Raw genomic sequence first — 19978 nt, 5'->3', positions numbered from 1 at the left:
AAAGCCACCCTAACGTCTTTCATAAGGCTGAAAGAATTTTTAAAATCGGACCACTATTGAAAACGATATGGCAGTTTAGAATTTAAGAAAATGGCTGATCATGGAGGCAGCCATTTTAGTGTCTATGACGTCATTTACACACTGCTGAATTCTTTTTTAGCAAGTAACCTTTTAAACCATAAATTTCATATGTTTCTTGTGTGTAAGATGTAAAACATAAAACTTTTTTTCATGATAGCTGGAAAAAGTACAGATATTATTTTACAGAAATAAGTAAATACAGTTCATGTATGTACGGTATCTAGAAATTTAATGAATCTGCCATTTTGTTTTTTGCTGCCATGGAAACAAAATATTTTGAGATCTAAAAAAAAATCATGGTTAAGGTGTTTGGGGTATTTTTAGCTTAAATTCTAATCAAATCCCTTTTTTCTCAACTTCAAAAGGTCTTGTCTTTTTCACCACTAAATGTTTCAAAATCCGGTCATATTTTCTTCAGAATTGAAAACCATTCTGTTAGCAGCTGTAGTAATGAAAATATGACTTTCAAAACATTTTAACAGCATTTCAAGTAAATTTTCATTTAAAATGGCATTTCTGCATTTTTAAAAATAAAAATGCAATAAATTTCGAACAAATTGAATGCCTAAGTTTTTTCATCTGTAACGCTGGTAGAGGTCTATAAATTAGTGAAATTTCTAGAAAATTCAAGAAAGGATTTCAAAGAAACAGAAACTTCTGAAATAGTGTTTAAGACAGTTACATACTTGATGTTTGTTTGTTTTGGGTTTAACGCCGTTTTTCAACAGTATTTCAGTTATGTAACGGCGGGCAGTTAACCTAACCAGTGTTCCTGGATTCTGTACCAGTACAAACCTGTTCTCCGCAAGTAACTGCCAACTTCCCCACATGAATCAGAGGTGGAGGACTAATAATTTCAGACACAATGTCGTTTATCAAATAGTCACGGAGAACACACGCCCAGCCCGAGGATCGAACTCGCGACCCCGCGATCCGTAGACCGACGCTCTACCTACTGAGCTAAGCGGGCGGGTTATTACATACTTGAAGAAAAGTCTTTACAGAATTTTACAAAGATTTCTTCTAAACTGTATTGTAAAAGTAATGACAAGAATTTTGGCTCCTTCACACACTTTAAACTGCATAATTAAATCCCAAACTTTGAGATCTCAATCTCTGTTAGGTTCTACATATCCACATGACCCGAGTGCTGGGATCTAGCTGGACCGTTGTTAAAGGTAAACCAGTCACTTCCTGTCCTGCAAGAACAGCTGACTGTAACTGGGACACACCTACATTTGACAATCCACTGACCACTGTCTCAACTTGATTTAAGCTTTCAACAGACTGGTTCTCTACAACTGCAATTTGGTCCACTTGATTAGTTTGATTCTGTTCCTTTTGATCATTACTTTCTGCAGCAACTACTGTACCAGTCTGATCAACTGCTGAAACGTCTTCCTTGTTCACTTCATCATTTTTATTGATATTCCCATCATCCGATTTCAAATCACTAATTACAGAACATGTAAGAGCAGCTTTTGTTTCTGATTTCTCTTTCTTATGGCTTAGTAAATGTTTACAATAACCCGATCTATAAATAAATACTTTTTCACACTGGTCACATTTAAACCTTTTATTTTCATGCACAGACACCTTGTGGTTATGCAAAGCACCAGGACTTGAGAATTTTCTACCACAATCTTCACATTGTACTGAATTATCAACATTGTGGTTGTTTTCATGAAGCCTTAGCGACGACTTTGTTGAAAATGATCTACTACACTGACAACACTGGTGAGGTTTTCTTCCCTCATGAATATTGAGGTGATCATTATAAAGTTCTTCACTGTCAAAAACAGCGTTACAGCTAGGACGAGAGCATGAAAATTTTGCAGTACAGTGTTCCGGATGGACACGTAGCATGTGTTTCCGAAGGCAAGATTTACGTGAAAAACCTGCTTCACAGACTGTGCAAACATAACGTATTGAATGAAATTTGTCATTATGTGACTCAAGTTGATCAACTGAGTCAAAGTACATATTACACTGTCCACAATGTTGAATCCCTGGCTTGTGTGATTTTAAATGCCTCTTCCAGGAGGATTTTTGTGCATAAACTTTACCACAATCATCACATACGTATATATTTTGAGATTCCTCATGCTTTTCGCCTGCCACCTTCATCCGAGCTGGTTTTTTATGTCGCAAACTTTTCATTAACACCTTTCCTTTTTCTTTCTCTAGACACCAAGCATCAGTCAAATATTGTTTATCAGACACAAAGTTGCTCCTAACCTGAGTGAGAGTATTGGAAACAAGCATCTTTGTGTCAGATTTTTTCAAGTCACTTAACAAACGCCCTGGTGCAACAGACTCAGTCTTCCACTCAGGGTCTGAATCAAGATCATCCTCTGTAACACAAGTCCATTTTGATGTTGCAGTATTACTTGACTCGCTTGATGTGTCCGCAGTAGCAAACATGCTCCGGTATCCAGCTTTTATTACCTTTGATCCTACAGATACTTGTTCCAATGGACTATTTTGGGCATTCTCACTCATAAACTGAAAAAGTAAAAATAAGAAATTCACAATCTAGTTTAAATTTCTGATTATTTGTGAACATTTGGTGTGTGCATGGACAGCTCACAACAAGAGCTGCCCATAAGACAGCATGCTTGACTAATTAAACAATTGTAAGCCAAACAAGGCCTATAACATTAATAACAGTCAAGCAAGACCTACGTAATGTAAGTTATTTTATTGAACTTTCATAGCAGTCCAATAGACAGCTAACGTTATGGTGTTTTATATAAATTATAGTGGAACGAGGCAGCTAAGAGGTACAAAACTAGATTATTTCAATAGGTTTAATGACTGGAAGCATTATGTGATGATATATCCTTTAGACAACTGAGAAACAACTTGATACTTAGTTGCATACAAAACTTTCATCAAAGCTTTTTAACAAAAAGAGATGTCACAGGAGACAGTGCGCTCCACCATTTCAATGCTGGATAGAGAAACTGAGCACATCTGATGAAGCTAGAGCTGTAACTGGAGTGTTTAATGAAAATATTGGACATTATATTGTTAATATTGTTGGTATTGGCTCTAGTCTGTGTAAAAGGTATTAGGTAATAACAGATAAGAATATAACGTGTATCAAAACATATAAATAAGTATAAGAGGGACATAATTCATGGAAACCTTTTGCAAAAGTAATGCATCATGTGTCATATCATGTGACTTATAATATGGAATAACTATTTTAAGTTTGAATCAAATCCATGATAGAGTGACAGCGCATCAAAACTTTAACCTGCAATTTTAAACAAAAAGGGGGATAATTCATAAAACACTGGTGCCAGAGTTGTGGCCCTTATGTCAAATGATGTTGAACAACTATTTTAAGTTTGAATCAGATCCATTTAGTAATAACTGAGATAGAGTGAATGTGCATGATCAAAACTTTAGCCTGAAATTCTAAGTAGGAAAGGGGAATAATTTATGACTGGTGCCAGAATTATTGCCCTTGGGTCATAAGATGTGAGTGACGACGTGGAACAACTAGTTTAAGTTTGAATCAAATCCTTTCTATAATAAGAGAGATATGGTGAAAATGCATAAAAATAACCTTAAATTTTAAGTAAAAAGGGGGCATAATTCATCAAACATTGCTGCCAGAGTAATGGACCTTGTGTCATATGATGTGAGTGATGATGTGGAACAACTAGTTCAAGTTTGAATCAAATCCATTTATAGACAGAAAGTGCATCAAAACTTTTACCTGAAATTCTAAGGACCAGGTGCTAGAGTTATGGCTCCAGTGCCAAATGATGCGGGTGATGATGAGGAATAAGTATTTTAAGTTTGAAACAAATCCATCAAGTAATTACAGAGATAAAGAGAAAATGCATCAAAACTTTATCCAAGGTGCGGTCGTGGAAAGACACCGATGCCGGGCCAAGTAGGACGGCTCTCCATACTTTGTGTAGTCGAGCTAAAAAACTGGGCCACAATTTAGTTACATTAAACTCAACCAACAGTTATATAACTTCGTCATTTTAGTAGGTTTAATGACTAGGGAGTCTTGTGTAAAGTTTTAATCCAAAATATACAATGGTTACCGAGATACGACCTAGCACATAAGACTATAATCAATGTGTGATGCCAACTTTGAGTGTGTAGAATAATTGAACTCTCCAGCTGGTAACACTTAACTGAAAGTGGCAAATATATTGGAATCAATATACTACAGAAAAACTGACATATATTGGTTTAATACATAAACATGTGGTATATTGAACATCACCTTTATTCTTTCATGATAACATAGTAAACACTTTGAACTGACGGGTCTTCCTCTACAACCGTCCTTCCATCCTCCATTTTTAATGTACCTGCAACAGTTCCGTCTACTAGCAAACCTTGATCCCGTAGAGCCTGTGCTATCTCATTACTTATCACCTGCATTCCTGCATCAGTGGAAATGGTCGTAAAGCCTGTTTCAGCACTACTTCCTGCATTTAAAAATTCTTCTGCAGAATCACCTGGTTGCGTTACATCTGTCCCTATTTTTGCAGTATTTTCTTCCTTTACAATGTCTTTTTCACCAGTTTTTGGAACAGTTTTCACATTTTGTTCATTCTCTTCTGCTGATTTATACAGGCTGCACTTACGTCTATGTTTAGCAATTGACGACCTCCATTTTATAACATAGCCACACTCACAGGTCAAAGGTGATTGAGAGTGTATAGCTTCTATATGCATACTTAGATTTCTCTTATGGACGAATCGTTTGTCACAGTACGGGCATAATTCTTTTTCTTCTTCTTCTTTGTAACAATTTTCTCGATGCTGACGCAAATTTATCGGCGAGAAGTAAGTTTTGTGGCATTTATCACATTCATATGGCTTTTTGTGCAGATGTACTTTATTTGTGTGGTATTCTAATGAATATGGTCTAAGGAAAGTCTCCCCACAGTCTTCACACTTATACTTTTTCGCAGTATTTTTATGCTTCACCCCAATATGTTCACTCAAATTGTTCCGTCTCAGAAAAGATTTTCCGCAGAAATCACAAACGTATTTTCTTTCAGTTGGCTTAGGCTTTCGTTTCCGCTGTTTTGTCCGTAAATGTATGATATCACAATGGCTTTTCAATGAGTCACGGCGTGTAAAGCCTTTCCCGCAGGTAGCGCAAATATGGTTGCGATTCACCTCCATACATACTATTATATTGTGTTCTCTCTTTTTGTGTGTTTCGTAAGACTTAAAATCATTACACCACATGTTGCATTCTTCACACTGAACTCTATCAGCGAGATCTCCACATGATGTATGCTTATCTTTCTTATGCAGATTCAGAATGTGTTCACTTCCATAAGAAAGATGACATACATCGCATTCAAAGGATTCATCAAATGTCATTCTATGTTTCATCACTTGATGAGTTTTTAAATTGTATGTTGTCTTGTATGCTAGATCACACTTGTCACATTTGTAAAAATTCTTTTGGCTTTTGTTCTCATTGTCCGCAAAGTCTTCTTTAGACTCACTTTTGCATTTGTCTCCATTTGTATCACCGGAATGATTTTCATTACTTACTACATCAGGAAACTGAGTAGTTTTCTCTGTTTCTTCAAGGATAATATTATCAATGACTTGTTCAACCCTAACTTCAGATTCTTCAGCAACTTTTTCTCCTTCATCTATCTGGCAAACCTTGTCTGTTAAATGTTTATTAAGTTCTTTCTTGTCAAGGTATTTAGCTTTGCACATACCACATTGATACTGGACAGGATTTACATTTCTATTCTGCTTGGATTTTCTTATTTTTTTCCCTGTTATTTTTGCCGCATTGACAACTTTTATTGCTGATTCCTGACTTTCACCTGGCAGAGGGTCAAAGTTAAACAAAGCGTCTGTGTTTGATTCATTACCCTCATCATCTGTACTGATCTCACCGTCATCAAAGACCATCTAAAAATAGAACAATACACATGATGAGAGTAACTGAAATAAACACAAACTGCTGAACTTTTCTACTCTGTCCAAGAAAGGAAAGTCTCATAACCCAAGACCTAAAAATCTCTTATATTAAACAAATAAAAAATATATTTTGTGTATTTGTGTTAATGATAACATTTATACTGCAAACATTCTGGTACCTTGTATTTTCTCTAAATGACAATGGAAGGTATAATGACAATGGAAGGTGTACCATGGCAGGTAGAATTCCACTAACTGTGACTTCGTCATGAACCATTAATAAAACAAACTCTTTTAAGGTAGTTCTGCACGTTTGATAAACAGAAAGTAATGGCATCATGTCATTTATCCAAAAAACATAGAGTAAAGCCTGGATTCGGCACTGAGAAACGAGAATCATTTAAAGAATAAACATGTGGGTAAAGTTATTAAAACAGTAATTATTCTATCTTCTAAAGATAAAACTTGATATTAATGATATGACGTTAATTCCAAATAATGTATCAAAATCAAATTGAAATGTGTGGACCTCTTTAAACACAGGCAAACATCTTTACAATAAGCACAAAGACCTATACATTTCATTTCACCATATAATAGACCATATGTTACTATATGCTTGTGAGAAGTTTCAATAAACTCTACATCGTAGAAAAAATTCTATTCATGAAAATGTCATTAAAATTGTGATTTTCCCATAGATTCCCATTTATATATGAAAACTTGTGCGAGATCCAAATTTTTTAAATCAATGTAGCGAATAATCGAGAACACCAACCCATCTTTTTTATTTCTCTAATTTTCTAAGTGTATTCTAAAGTCTTGAAAAACCAGGGTTTAATCAAACTCTACTAAAACAAAAATTTTGATCAGAACATGCAGCACTACCTTTATAAACAAGTACAACTAGAAGGTGTTTTTGTCCCCCCCACCCCGCCCTCCCCGCAATGTACACCTTTAGCTCTGGTGGCCATTTTGTGCAGCAAAGCAGAACGTGACGGCGATATGCACAACTAGGCTTGGTACTGATCACTCCTGTAAAGTTTCGTCAAAATCTGTCCAGCAGTTAGACCTGTGGAAGCCGGACAATATTTTTCTATTTTAAGCTCTGGCGCACATTTTGTGCAGCAAAGCGGAACATGTTGGCAATAAGCATAACAAGGCTTAGTACTGATCATTCCTGTGAAGTTTCGTTGAAATCCAGCCAGCAGTTTGACCTGTGAAAGCTGGACAAGATTTTTCTATTTTTAGCTTTGGCGGCCATTTTGTGCAGAGACGCGGAACGTGCCGGCTATATGTACAACTAGGGTTGGTACTGATCACTTATGTATAGTTTTGTAGAAATCCAGCCAGCAGTTTGACCTGTGGAAGCCGGACAAGATTTTTCTATTTTTAGCTCTGGCGGCCATTTTTGCAGCGAAGCGGAATGTGCCGGTGATATACATAACTAGGCTTGGTACTGATTATTCCTGTGAAGTTTCCTCGAAATCCAGCTAGCAGTTTGACCTGTGAAAGCCTGACAATATTTTTCTATTTTTAGCTCTGGCGGCCATTTTTGCAGCGAAGCGGAATGTGCCGGTGATATGCATAACTAGGCTTGGTACTGATTATTCCTGTGAAGTTTCCTCGAAATCCAGCTAGCAGTTTGACCTGTGAAAGCCTGACAATATTTTTCTATTTTTAGCTCTGGCGGCCATTTTGTGCAGCGAAGCGGAATGTGCCGGCGATATGCATAACTAGGCTTGGTACTGATCACTCCTGTGAAGTTTTGTTGAAATCCAGGTAGCAATTTGACCTGTGAAAGCCGGACAAGATTTTTCTATTTTTAGCTCTGGCAGCCATTTTGTGCAGCGAAGTGGAACATGCCGGCGACATGCACAACTAGGGTTGGTACTGATCACTCCTGAGAAGTTTTGTCAAAATCAGGCCAGCAGTTTGACCTGTGAAAGCTGGACAAGCTTAATGCGGATGGACGAACAGACTGACGGACAGCAAAGGCAAAACCAATATATCTCCCCCATTTTAAGGGGGAGACATAATTATGACACATATGAACTAGAGCTATCACTGAAAGCATTAATAACCAAAGAAATAACATATTTGATGTAGGGAAAGGGGTTGGTCCTATCACATTAGTGAATGTCACTTGACCAGGGAAATGATGCTAGTTTTACAAAAATCATTTTGTCTTTTTTCTAATGTTATGACAGTGACTTATGAGAAGTTATACTTTTCCAAAGATATGCTTTGTGAAAAGAATTACAGATCTGACAGCGGACAGGCTAGTGGAGACTCAAACATCAGGAAGACCAATAACCATATTGAGAATAAAGGAGGCACAGGTTGAGATATAAATTTGACATTTCGTACTTTGTTTAATTTTTCACGACATGCACATTTTATGAGAATGCTATTAGTTATATTCCTCTAGTGTTTAAGGAAAGCACAATTCAATTTAAGTTCTGAAGAAGTTTTTTGTAACATCTACAACTGTTTAGGTTGCGACCTTGCAACTGTTGATTATGGAGGAAGATCCAAGGTACTCCTTAGGGCATTATTTCCATCGGAGACAGGCACCTTGGCTGAACTAGTGAAGTACAGTCTTTTCTGAAAGCCATCTGTATGGCTTCCTCACACAATGACCAGAGGAGAGGACTCAAATCCTGCACAAAAGATTTATTTTTTTGTTGGGTTTAACCTCGCACCAACACATAATTATAAGTCATATGGCAACTTTCCAGCTTTGACGGTGGAGGAAGACCCCCCAGATGCCCCTCCATACATAATTTCATCACGAGCGGGCACCTGGTGGAACCACCGACCATCCGTAACCAAGCTGGATGGCTTCCTCACATGAAGATTTCAACGCCCCGAGTGAGGCTCAAACCCACATCGATGAGGGGCAAGTGATCTGAAGTGCACAAAAGAAGAGCAAAAGACTCGAAGTCTGGAACCTCAACCACTTAGTCATGGAGGCTCTTTGCCTTCCAGAATAAATACAAAGACATACATACTGTTGAATCTTCAGGATCTGTATCTTCTGTTCCGTCAAGTTTGGATGTAACATCCTCTTTCTCCACAGTACTGTGATCTGTTTCTGTAACATATCATATACACTCAGATAATACGATCCCACTCAGAAACAACAGAAGATGTTTGGATGGTCACTTTAAGACTTAAGAATTTTTCACTGGTTGAAGGTGCAGACTAAACTATCCGACTTGATGGTAACTGTTTAGGTTGTTACGCAACTCTGCAGAGTTACCACAAAAACAGTTACCCCAAGAGCCACATATTTCCATCTGCAACGGTTTCTTTATCTTGTATGAATGGTATTTTTCAAAAAATAGAAGAAGTAAAACAACAAAAAATTGCTTTTCTTTCATGCACTTTTTTTATTATAGCGTAATGAATTTACACATTCATTCAAATAACAGCACAAGAGACATCTTACACCCCAGGCTGAAAGACGAGTTTATCCAGCACCGGCAAAAACACAGGGAAATCCTGTCTGGCATGCTAGAATAACTATTATTCTATAGTATTCTAAATTTCTGAGTATCAGTGAATTAAACTGTGTTCCCTTATTCCTGAATAAAGCTTATTTGCTTTGTAAAAGTATATGAGAACTTCCTCACAGTTAATCATTCTAAAGCTGCAAAGACTTGAATATCTTCTTTATCACGTTGTTTGATAATATAAAAATAAATGTATCTATGAGAAACAACAAATAACTTAAAGGAAAATCCTATGCTGATAGTTGAAACAAGTTCATAAGTGTTTAAGACACTTTATATTGAAACATTGCTTTTGCATGTCAAAGAGATTCTTTGAATATATCCATACAAGCTAAATTCATATTCAATTTGCACCAAAAGCCAATTTTTAAAAATATTTTTTTCAAAACAAATTTTAAGAGGATTTTATTGACCAAAATATATGACTAAATTCTTTTAAAGAATTAAGTACTATACCAGAAGTTTTTGTAAGTCTGCGGACTTTCCTCTTCACATCTTTTTCATCATCATCAATATAGTCATCATCTTCATCACCATGCTCCATGTAGTCATTCAAATCATCATCGTCAACAACTTCTACAGACTCTTCTGAAGAGAAGGTAGAAAAAAAGCATAGAAACAATACTAAGTAAGAGAGCTATAAGAGCCTTTTATCACCAGTTTTGCAGACAAAATGATGAATATGCTGTAATGATTTTGAAAACAAAACTATTTCACATAGCTATGTAAGGAAAGAATGCTGGCTGCAATGTATTTGAAGAATCTAGTAGAGTATAATCATGATAATAAGGTTATTTTGTAAAGAAGAGTCACCAAGGGATCATTTCTGTGATACCATAATTATGAAATTCTGATTGCATTTAAAACCATACAACCATTTAAATACCTTTTATAACAGTGACTTCTTGAACACCACTTGAGTCTGTCTTTTTCCCAGGACTTCTTATTTTTCTCTTATTTGTTGCATTTTTAACCAATGATGTATTTTTGCTCGACTTCTGAGATCTCGTAGCAGGTCTTGAAGGGGAGGTAATATTGGTTTGGCCAGACTTTGAAGGGGAGGTAAATCCTCTTATCTTGTCACTATTTGTTTCTGCATACATATTACTGGCAATAACACCGCCTAGCTCATCAGTTAGCTGCAGCAAATCTGAAAATACAAGAATCATTTTACTAACTTTTTCTGCCCTTTTTGCTACCCAAGTAGCCTAGTGTTTGAGTACTTGTTTATCTATTGGAGGTTGTGGGCTTGCTTCTTAGTCATTGTACAACCACGGGCATGAAAAACAGTACCAGTAGTCCTCTTGCACAGAGCTCAGTGTCACAAGGTGAGAAAATTGTTCAATCAGACACTAGGGGCCGTGGCCTCCAAATACCGTTCTGATGCTTCAGAACTGAGCAACCCTGACATCTACGCACTTTCTCCCCATTCAAATGTCATATACCATGAAACATTACCCCATCCGACATTTTGAAATTTGTCCTCAAATTTCAGTGAGTACTTTATAAATCAAGCAATTGCATGCATCTGAGACTAACCAATGCTATGCCGTCACGGTCCCTCGTTGGGCAGCAGTTGTCACTGTTTGCTTCTGTAGAGCTATCACATTGCTATTTATATTCTCATTAGTCTATACGTAGAACATATTTTATATATGTCACTGAAGGGTTCTACCTTCCGGACTCTTTGGCAAAATGACTGTAAAGACAATGAATAATAACAATATTGTTTGTGTGTTCTACTTGTTTAAAAACCTTCAGTTTTACTCCAGATGAACAGGAAGATCCAATAGGAACACTAAATAAGCTAGAGAAAACTGATACAAGCTAATCACCACAACAATAAACCTGACAATTAGTACTTCTTAGAAGTACAAACACAGAAGTATATTTCAAAACTAGAAGGTGATTCCCACAAGTGGTTACTGAGATACCAGCTTACATGTACATACAAAAACTTTTAAAAGTAAATAACCAAATCAGGATGCAGACGACGGCGCATGGGCGAGTCAAATACCTTTACCCAGTATCCATTCTTTCAAGGGCCAAAACTCTTGTCTTCATCTGACAATCTGACTGAAATTTTCAGTGCCACATTTCCCTACTGCATGTATCATTTCTACAAAATCTAACTGAAACAGTCAATTGTTGCGTATGACTATGGACTGACTGAAAATGGAATCAAACCACAATATATGTATATCTCCTTGTACAAATCTTGACTTTTGAAGAAATCTGACTGAAACTTGCAGGTCCACACTTCCTTATAGCAGTTGACATTTTCTAAGTTTTAGACTAGCTATATATATTCCTTATATACACAAGCACAAACAGACTCAAATCTTATCTTCCTCAATGAACCTAGTCTTCCTATAGCAACCTGACTGAAACTTGCAGGGTGGAATTTCCCTACAGCAGTCAACTTTATACCGTTTTACTGCAATCCTACAAACCATGCACCTTTTAGATATGAATTCAGACTGATAGAAAGACAGATGGATGGACAATGCCAGAACTATATCCATCTGCCTTTGATAAGGAATATTAACTTTTGTAACATCAATAAGGAAGGTTTCACAATCAACACTCAAAAATATGTGCACCCCTGAAAATTTCTTGGAGCATAAAAACACAGTCACTCTACCTGGTTTGTAATACTTCCAACCATTGTCAGAGAACAATTTCCTCATTGCCCTTTCCTGGTCCAGGGATACATACAACATCATCAAATAGGAATCCATTGCTCACAATCTGAAACTAAAATTGGAGACATACAAAATATACATTATAAATCATCCAATATGACATATAACATAATCAAATGCAATTCCACTGCTGACAATTGTGATGTTAAACTGTAGACATTGATCAGGTCAGATATCTGGGCACTTCAGCGTATCGCATTGCATAGCAACAAGTGGAGGTGACAGCAGGTTGTTTTTCTTTGCTTAAAGTAACATTTTGGGCAATATTATTAAGCAAATGAATTTTTAATATTGCATGATGTTCCAGTAATCACTTCCGAGAAAGAAGCCTTTCCTTTTTTAGGTTTCAGACGTGATATTCAACACTGACTGTTGGTATTAATAGATACGTGTATGCGGCAAGGTCACTGCGAAGTATTTTCATATTTGTGACGGACTGGAAGAAGACTATAATTCAATAAATCAGAGTTCTTTTAGAAGTAAACAAAACAGCTCCCCTATTTGGGTTCCCCCATTCGAATGTATATTCACTTTTCTCGTTCTATTTTGTAGCTTGCCATTAAAAATAGTTCTTAAAGCCAGGATAGTTTATACTGTGGTGTCAAAAGTGATTCAATCAAACCAAATTTAATTACATCAACACCTCTTACCTAAATTCTGAGTTGTGTAAGGTTCAATTATAGGTGTCATAATTTAAGGCTTAATTAATCAGTAGATTATGCGTGAAAATTGGAGAAGGGATTTTGTCTCCCTCGCAGTGTATCAGGATCACAATAGTAGATCTTTATGTGTATTTATAACATGAAGCGATTTTTTTGTATGTTACTATTGTTTTTAATGTAATATGACATCTACCATGTTACATGTCACCTGGAGATATAAAGATATATAATAACTGCATGCTAGCTTCATTTTACGAAGGGCCAGACCAGGACGTATTAATAAATTGATGGCTTAGACTAATACATCTATTTATGAAAATACTGATTACTGTTTTGTAAATTATCAATTATTTAAAACTGTGAACAATAATTTCAATGCTATGTCTAGGCCAAGAAGTTTATACCTTATAGATAATTAAAATAATGTTATGTTGTCAGATATTTGATGAGATCTAGTGCTGGATATGTATTTGTCATGTTGCGTGACTAAATCAAATAACTTCTGGAAAGTTGCTCAGACTGGTTAATAGACAATATGTTATCCCTTCACCTAAGTGAAACAGAATACATTCTCTTTGGTCCAAAGCGCAAGCTAAGTAAGCTTGAATCAGCGTCTGTAAATTGCAATGGTCATAATATAAACAGTTCTAGTCAGGTCAAATACCTAGGTAAATATCAATAGACAATTTTTTATCAGGTGACTCAGTTGTTCACAATATCATAACTATTCAATGGAAAACTTAAATTCTTATTTAGACAAAATAGATGTCTGGATTTTAACACAAGGAAACTTTTATGTTCTGCACTTTTACAACAGGGTTTTTTCTGGCTAATTTGGGAACATAGCCTATACCCCTAAAATTGGGAATTTTGACACGTAAGTGTTCCAAACTGGGAAATATTTCACCCCATAGGATATAGTAAGGATGTGTTTAAGCACATTCTCATACACTTGTTTCACATTGTAGAACCTTTTTTACATACTTCCATTACAAAATTGTCTATAATTTGGTCATTTTTTTGTGCAATTTTGATGGAAATTTTTTTCAGAATGTACACTTGGAATTTTTGCCTTCATTTTGGGAAAAATACAAACTTTTTGGCATTGGGAACATAGCCGAATAACGGCTATAAAAACGGCCTAAAAAAAACCCTGTACAATGTCATTTAATTTGATTAATTCTTGTTCGTCCTGGTACGAAGGTCTGAATAAAGGGTTAAAACACAAATTACAGGTAATGCAAAACAAAATAATTAGATTCATAAAGGGTTACTCTCCTAGGGATTCTGTTACTTGGCAAGATTATGTGCACCTAAATATGTTAAATGTAGAAAATAGAGTGAAGCAACTACGACTAAATAATCATACATAATACATTGTATGCATAGAGTGATAGAGTGTTTTATGGCACTTGTCCTTCATACTTGAGTGATAATTTCGTTAAAAGTTCCAGATCTACTCAGAAGAATTTTATATGTTACCTAGTATTAATAATAACACTAGTAAACAGACATTTTGTTATACCGGCTGTAATTTCTTTCTGAAAACATAAAAAATGTTAAGAATATTAAAACTTTCAAAAGGTTAGCTAAGAAATTTCTTTTGGATAAACAAACTTCAGAAAGTAAAAGTGATTTTTGTATATTACTGATCTGCATGTGATATGTGTATCTGTGATAAATAAGTTTAACACAAATGTGACAATGCTGATAACAAAATAATGTATTAATTGTGATAAATTTTATGTAATGTGTTTTGCATACGTTATCCCGTGTTGTACCAAAATCTGGGTATTTCTTATTTTATTTTTCCTTTCTTACACTGTATCTTTTAGTAGATTAGCATGGACCCCATTGGAAATAAGCTTTTAGCTTAATGGGTTATCCATAGGTCTTTAGCTTTCTCTAAAGTATAATACCTGGCTTAGAATTTTCAGTTTTATTAATAGTATGCATCTTACCCTAGTCTTAAATACAGATTTGTTTTTATAACAATGTAAAGAAATTGTTTTATATGCTGTGATATTATATTTATTGCCTTGTGTTGTGTTTTATACTACTGATCTTAAATGTCAATAAATAAATAAATAAAAATAAGATTTATTATGTATTATTCCTATGGTTTAGTATGTAAACATTACTAATCCTTAGCGCCGAAGAGTTGACAATACAGAACGTTCGTGTCACTTCTTCCAGACCGTTTTGAAATGCTACAAAATCAATTATAACAAAAACTCTTTTTTTTTAAATATATACCATAGCCTATGGACTACAGAAAAAAAAAATCTGTTTTATTTGAAGTGACGTCATGCCGACCTGATTAATAACTGTATCCATAATTTATTTGGACTATCATTGGACCATCTTCTTAAGTTAAAACATGTTCACAATTCAAATGAGTTTGTTAAAAAAAATCCTGAAACAGATCCATTAAAGTAGATGTTGTGTTTGCAATAACATCACTTCATTTTATGGGGCAACCCTGCATTTTCAAGGTGGCTTTGCCTTTTAGGTAGCACCTAGTTTCATATAATATTATATTAAATATTTTACCAGGTCTAGGAAAGTGGAGTATTTACAGATTATCTGTAAATTTACAGATAATCTATAAATTTACAGATTTTTCAATCTGTAAATTTACAGATCAAGTGTTTGAAAACTGCTAAAATTATATTTAGACACAAAATCGCAGCTTGAAATTAATTTATTTACTTATGGTATGTATAAATAAAGGTCAGTTGGAACTTTCAGTCATTTCTGTTGACTTTGATTTTTTTGAAAATGCCAAAAAATCAAAGTCCACAAAAATGGCTGAAACCCACAAATGACCTTAATTTATGCATCCTGTAAATAAACCAATTAATTCCAAGCTGCGGTTTTGAGGATAAATGTTATTTCATCAGTTTTCAAACATTTGATCTGTAAATTTATAGATTATCTGTAAATTTACAGATAATCTGAAATACTCCACTTTCCTAGACCTGTTTACGAACGAACAGTTTTGGGTACGAATTTGCCTATGGACGGTAGCACAAACTTATCGTTCAAATCTTTGGAAGTGACTACTAATATACGACACACTTGTCTAGAAAACACGAAAAATAATGTGCCTACTGAATTCTTATATTGTTACCTGTGAAATAATTTAAATTTGTTTTAAAATGGACTGTGTTGCATTACGGCTGTGTTTGATTTTATTTCTTGTCCCGTGCTTAATCGAGTTATATGACATCTCGGTTTAGGTAGCAGGTGCCAGGTTATGGAATCGGAAACCGTCTACATCTACATCTACGGGGATACTCCCAACAATCAATTTCTGATCATAACTGGGAGGTCGGGGCAGTTGTTAAAAACATGTTTCTATGTTACATGATACATGATATACATGTGTTAAGAGAGTAAGAGCAGTAATATGTACAGCTTTGTTAAAAATAAAAACAGGATGATGACATTAGTACATATGCGAGTCTAGGTCAGATGTGAAGCACTGAAGGTTCACACTGTCCTTGATGTTATAAGGCCAAGGGGGGTATTCGATCTACTCCTTACCACCGAAACAAAATGGCGGCCAAAACTGAAAATGTGAGTTTTTCTTACTTTTTATCTTTTTCAAAGATTTCTAGCCCATGACACATGGCTATCAACCTGCTCCACTGTTTTTTCTATCTGTCGGTACCTTTAACTTTAGAAACAGTGCTGTAATTTGTCTGGAATGCTGGTCATGGGATTTGAATCGATAGAAAATCCTCCTGAAAACACGGGATAAGGAATAGTGCGATTAGCAAAAATGGTCTTTTTTCCTAATATTCAAATAGTTGTGAGCTATTTGTCGGATAAGAAGTAAAATTTCAATATATATTTCTATCATGATTTGTCTGGAGCCGATTAAAAGTCGTAATTTTAAATTACACAGTTTTTTGTCTGATGGTAAGGAACAGTGTACGAAACTAAGAGGATAAGGTGCAGTTCACTTCTTCAAGCGACTTTTTTCTTCGCTCTTTTCAGAGACAATCAGGTAAAATTCTGTTACAATAATATTTTGGTGATCATTTATAACTATCTCTTGCTCAATGTAGGAAGATTTAAAAAGTATCCGCCTGTCTATCAGACACGTGATGTACTGAAAGCCTAAAGTTTAGCAAGTACTTAATATAGTATCCCTCGCCAACATTTAAGTATCTATAAATTTAAATTTGGTATAGCGCCCAAAGTCGTTAATAACAAGCAATTGCCTTACAAAAATGTTGAAATATTTTTGTCTTAAAAAGTTAAACCTACTTAAAATACAATATGTTCTACTAAAGATAGTGAAAAATCAGCAACACCACTTAACTTGTTTAGGCGTTATGCATTGTTGAAATATACCGCTCTTCTTTGTAATTTTGCTTTAAGATACATACGTTAAAATGCGACATTTAGGCGCACTAATTCACGATTTTATGGATACATACAGACAAGAAATTATTCGTGGTTGAAGCTTTAACTATGTATACGCCTTTTTATAATTATGGTTAACTCTTACATTATAAGTTAACGTTGGCTTAGAGTTATTAAGGGAAATATACCTCGCAAGTAGAGTAGTTTTTTTCACGCCAAAACAGTGCATGCATTTTCAGTAAATCTATTTTGAAACAGAGGTCCATCTTAATTTAGATGGCATAAGAAATAATAACATAACATAAACAAGAAAGTGTCACTCAGTTTTAATTGACAGTGTCATCAGTTTGTATCGTCTACGTCATAAGATGCAGATTTCACACATGTAAAGTCGCACATTTGACCTTGAAGACGTGTTTTCTTTTTCTGAAAATGTTCAACGGGCTCCGCTGGTAATGTTCGGTTTATATAGGAAGCTAATTTAATATTCATTAAAGTAAAAACTATTTGTGATTATATTGAGTACGCCATAAATACAGTACAAGCTATTGATACATACGTTACGTATGGTAACGTATGTATCCTTATATACTTGATATCTTACTGACAAACCATTTTATACAACATGAGGCTTCTTTTATTTTTTTGAAGTCAAGGTTCCAATAAAAACGCTCGGGCGTTTTAATTTGCTGAAAAATTTTGTTTTTATCACTATTTTTGTTCAAAACGTCATGCAAATTCTATTTTTAAAATCTGATAATATATGCTTTAATATTAATTTCTTGTTAAAAAGGTTTTGTTTACAGAACTGGTCGTATGTCATGGCATTTTTATCATAAAGATAGATGTTTGACATTTTTTTTAATACAAAATGAATCAGTGGAAACAGCATACCCGTGGTACCCATAGCACAGTGATCGGAAACGTATGTATCAATACATAGGTTACATAGGTTATTGGTGTATGTGTGCGTGTATTAGTAATAATAACTCACTGTTGACTTCCTACAGTAAAAGGGCATACAATTTTGTTCCAACCGTGATATGGCTTGAAATACTTTTTACAAGATTGTAAATATATTTGAAAAAGTCTTTACAGTAAAGACAGACTTAACAGAACTGTTAATTCTGAATGATTTTATATGTAGAATTGTCGGTTTGTGTTGATGCTTGGTTCATGAATGTGGTTGTACTCAAATAAAATGATCTTTTCTTCATTCTTTGGAAAAGTTCTGACATGGTGACTTTTGATTACATTTAATTTTTAATATTTGAATATGCAGTTATTCTTCTTATATACAGTTTAATGTTGTGTGATTCATGGATTCAATGACAAAAGCACTTGTTATAAGGGCTGACACCTTACAAATATACAATAGAACGAGATTATCAGCGCCGCCTTTGAAATTACGAATAATTAATTTGACAATCGTAAGAAATAATTAATTTGAATAATTAAGCATTTGTGCTTTTGATTTACAATGGTCGGCTTCAGTTTGATGGCAGTCTTGAACACGAATTTTGGTGCCCGAAAATGAATTGATTCGTTATTCTTAATTTGGGATACATACGTTACCATAAGCATATTTCTGATCAGATGGTTACCAAGATTGTACAGTCATATTGTGCATAAGATTATGCTGATTATATGTCAACGGTTTTACTACAAAGGAATAACCACAATATTTTTTGTTTAAAAGTATTATTGTAAAGTTGCATGCTTTATTTTTCGACAAGTTTAATACATGTTATAATTGATTGACATAAATGTTTACAAGAAAAGCTTGATAATTAAATGAACTTAAATTCGTGGTATAAAATGCATAATGTTGATAAATAACAATCATATTTGCCACATATTAAAGACGCTCGCTACAGTTTCGTATTTTTTTTCTCAATAATAGATTTTGATGAAATGTTTTGTATTAAAAGATCATGTTATGATATATTGAAAAATGAAATAAAAATACTAGGTCACCAGCTTTGTTCCAATTTTATTTGGCCCTAGATATGGTGCTATTTTAAACATTTTCAAAATTTCTGTAATCCTAAAATATGTTTCAGTAAAGTACAATAATCAGCATAGATTTCATTATCTAAGCATTTTTATAATGGAAAACAATATATCTATTTGAAACATGCTCAGAGAAATCAAAAGAACATGATTTTGTAAAGGAAGGAATACTTGTTAAGCAGACCCAAGGACTATTTTTGCATATTTTTGTCAGTTTTAAGTTGGTACTTCTGCTATTTTATCTAGTTTCACATAATAGAATTTAATCAAACTCTGCACATACCTTTGGTTATGTCTACCTAATCTAAAACAAAAAGAAAATTGATAGGTCACCACATTAGATTTCGCTTAAATCAAATTACAACGAGGTGGGGTGTGGCGGGCATTTATACAACGCAGGCTGGCACGAAATACTCTTCCAGTGTTTGAGCAAATGACTTAGAAATGTATATATAAAATTATCAAACGGCAGGTTTCTTAATAATCAGATTTTAAGGTGTTTCTGAAGCATTTTGATGGCACAGAACGATGACAGTTTCCCCCGTTTTTTTTTAAACAAAACCTATAGTTTACGAATGTACGGTACGGGTATGGTATGGGATTAGAAACAGCTGTGACTCAATGCAGAGTTGGAGCTTTGGTATAAATAAACAGACTCCAGTATATGTCGGATTGAAGCAATTTGAAC

General features: G+C 34.7%; 1 protein-coding gene across 3 annotated transcripts; it reads right to left on the bottom strand.

The window, feature by feature from the left end:
- Nucleotides 1–816: 816 nt before the first annotated feature.
- LOC123547033 (zinc finger and SCAN domain-containing protein 22-like) lies at nucleotides 817–16156 on the bottom strand. Of its 3 annotated transcripts, none has more exons than XM_045333778.2 (7): nucleotides 16034–16156; nucleotides 12178–12290; nucleotides 10420–10683; nucleotides 9990–10121; nucleotides 9030–9112; nucleotides 4337–6006; nucleotides 2450–2586 (listed from the first exon to the last, which is right to left on the bottom strand). In XM_045333778.2, exons 2-6 carry the CDS (start codon nucleotides 12272–12274, stop codon nucleotides 4339–4341), a joined length of 2244 nt encoding a protein of 747 aa, XP_045189713.2. In that variant the 5' UTR covers nucleotides 12275–12290; nucleotides 16034–16156; the 3' UTR covers nucleotides 2450–2586; nucleotides 4337–4338. The 3 variants fall into 3 exon arrangements, with proteins under 3 accessions (XP_045189717.2, XP_045189713.2, XP_045189714.2); XM_045333779.2 differs by having other exon boundaries at nucleotides 12178–12284; nucleotides 16034–16098; XM_045333782.2 differs by lacking the exon at nucleotides 4337–6006 and having other exon boundaries at nucleotides 817–2586; nucleotides 16034–16155.
- Between the last annotated feature and the right edge of the window lie 3822 nt (nucleotides 16157–19978).

This window comes from Mercenaria mercenaria, chromosome 9 (assembly GCF_021730395.1).
Source record: "Mercenaria mercenaria strain notata chromosome 9, MADL_Memer_1, whole genome shotgun sequence".
Lineage (NCBI taxonomy): Eukaryota > Metazoa > Mollusca > Bivalvia > Venerida > Veneridae > Mercenaria > Mercenaria mercenaria.
Note: the sequence above shows the minus strand (reverse complement) of the source record. Positions and strands in the feature narration are given on the sequence as shown.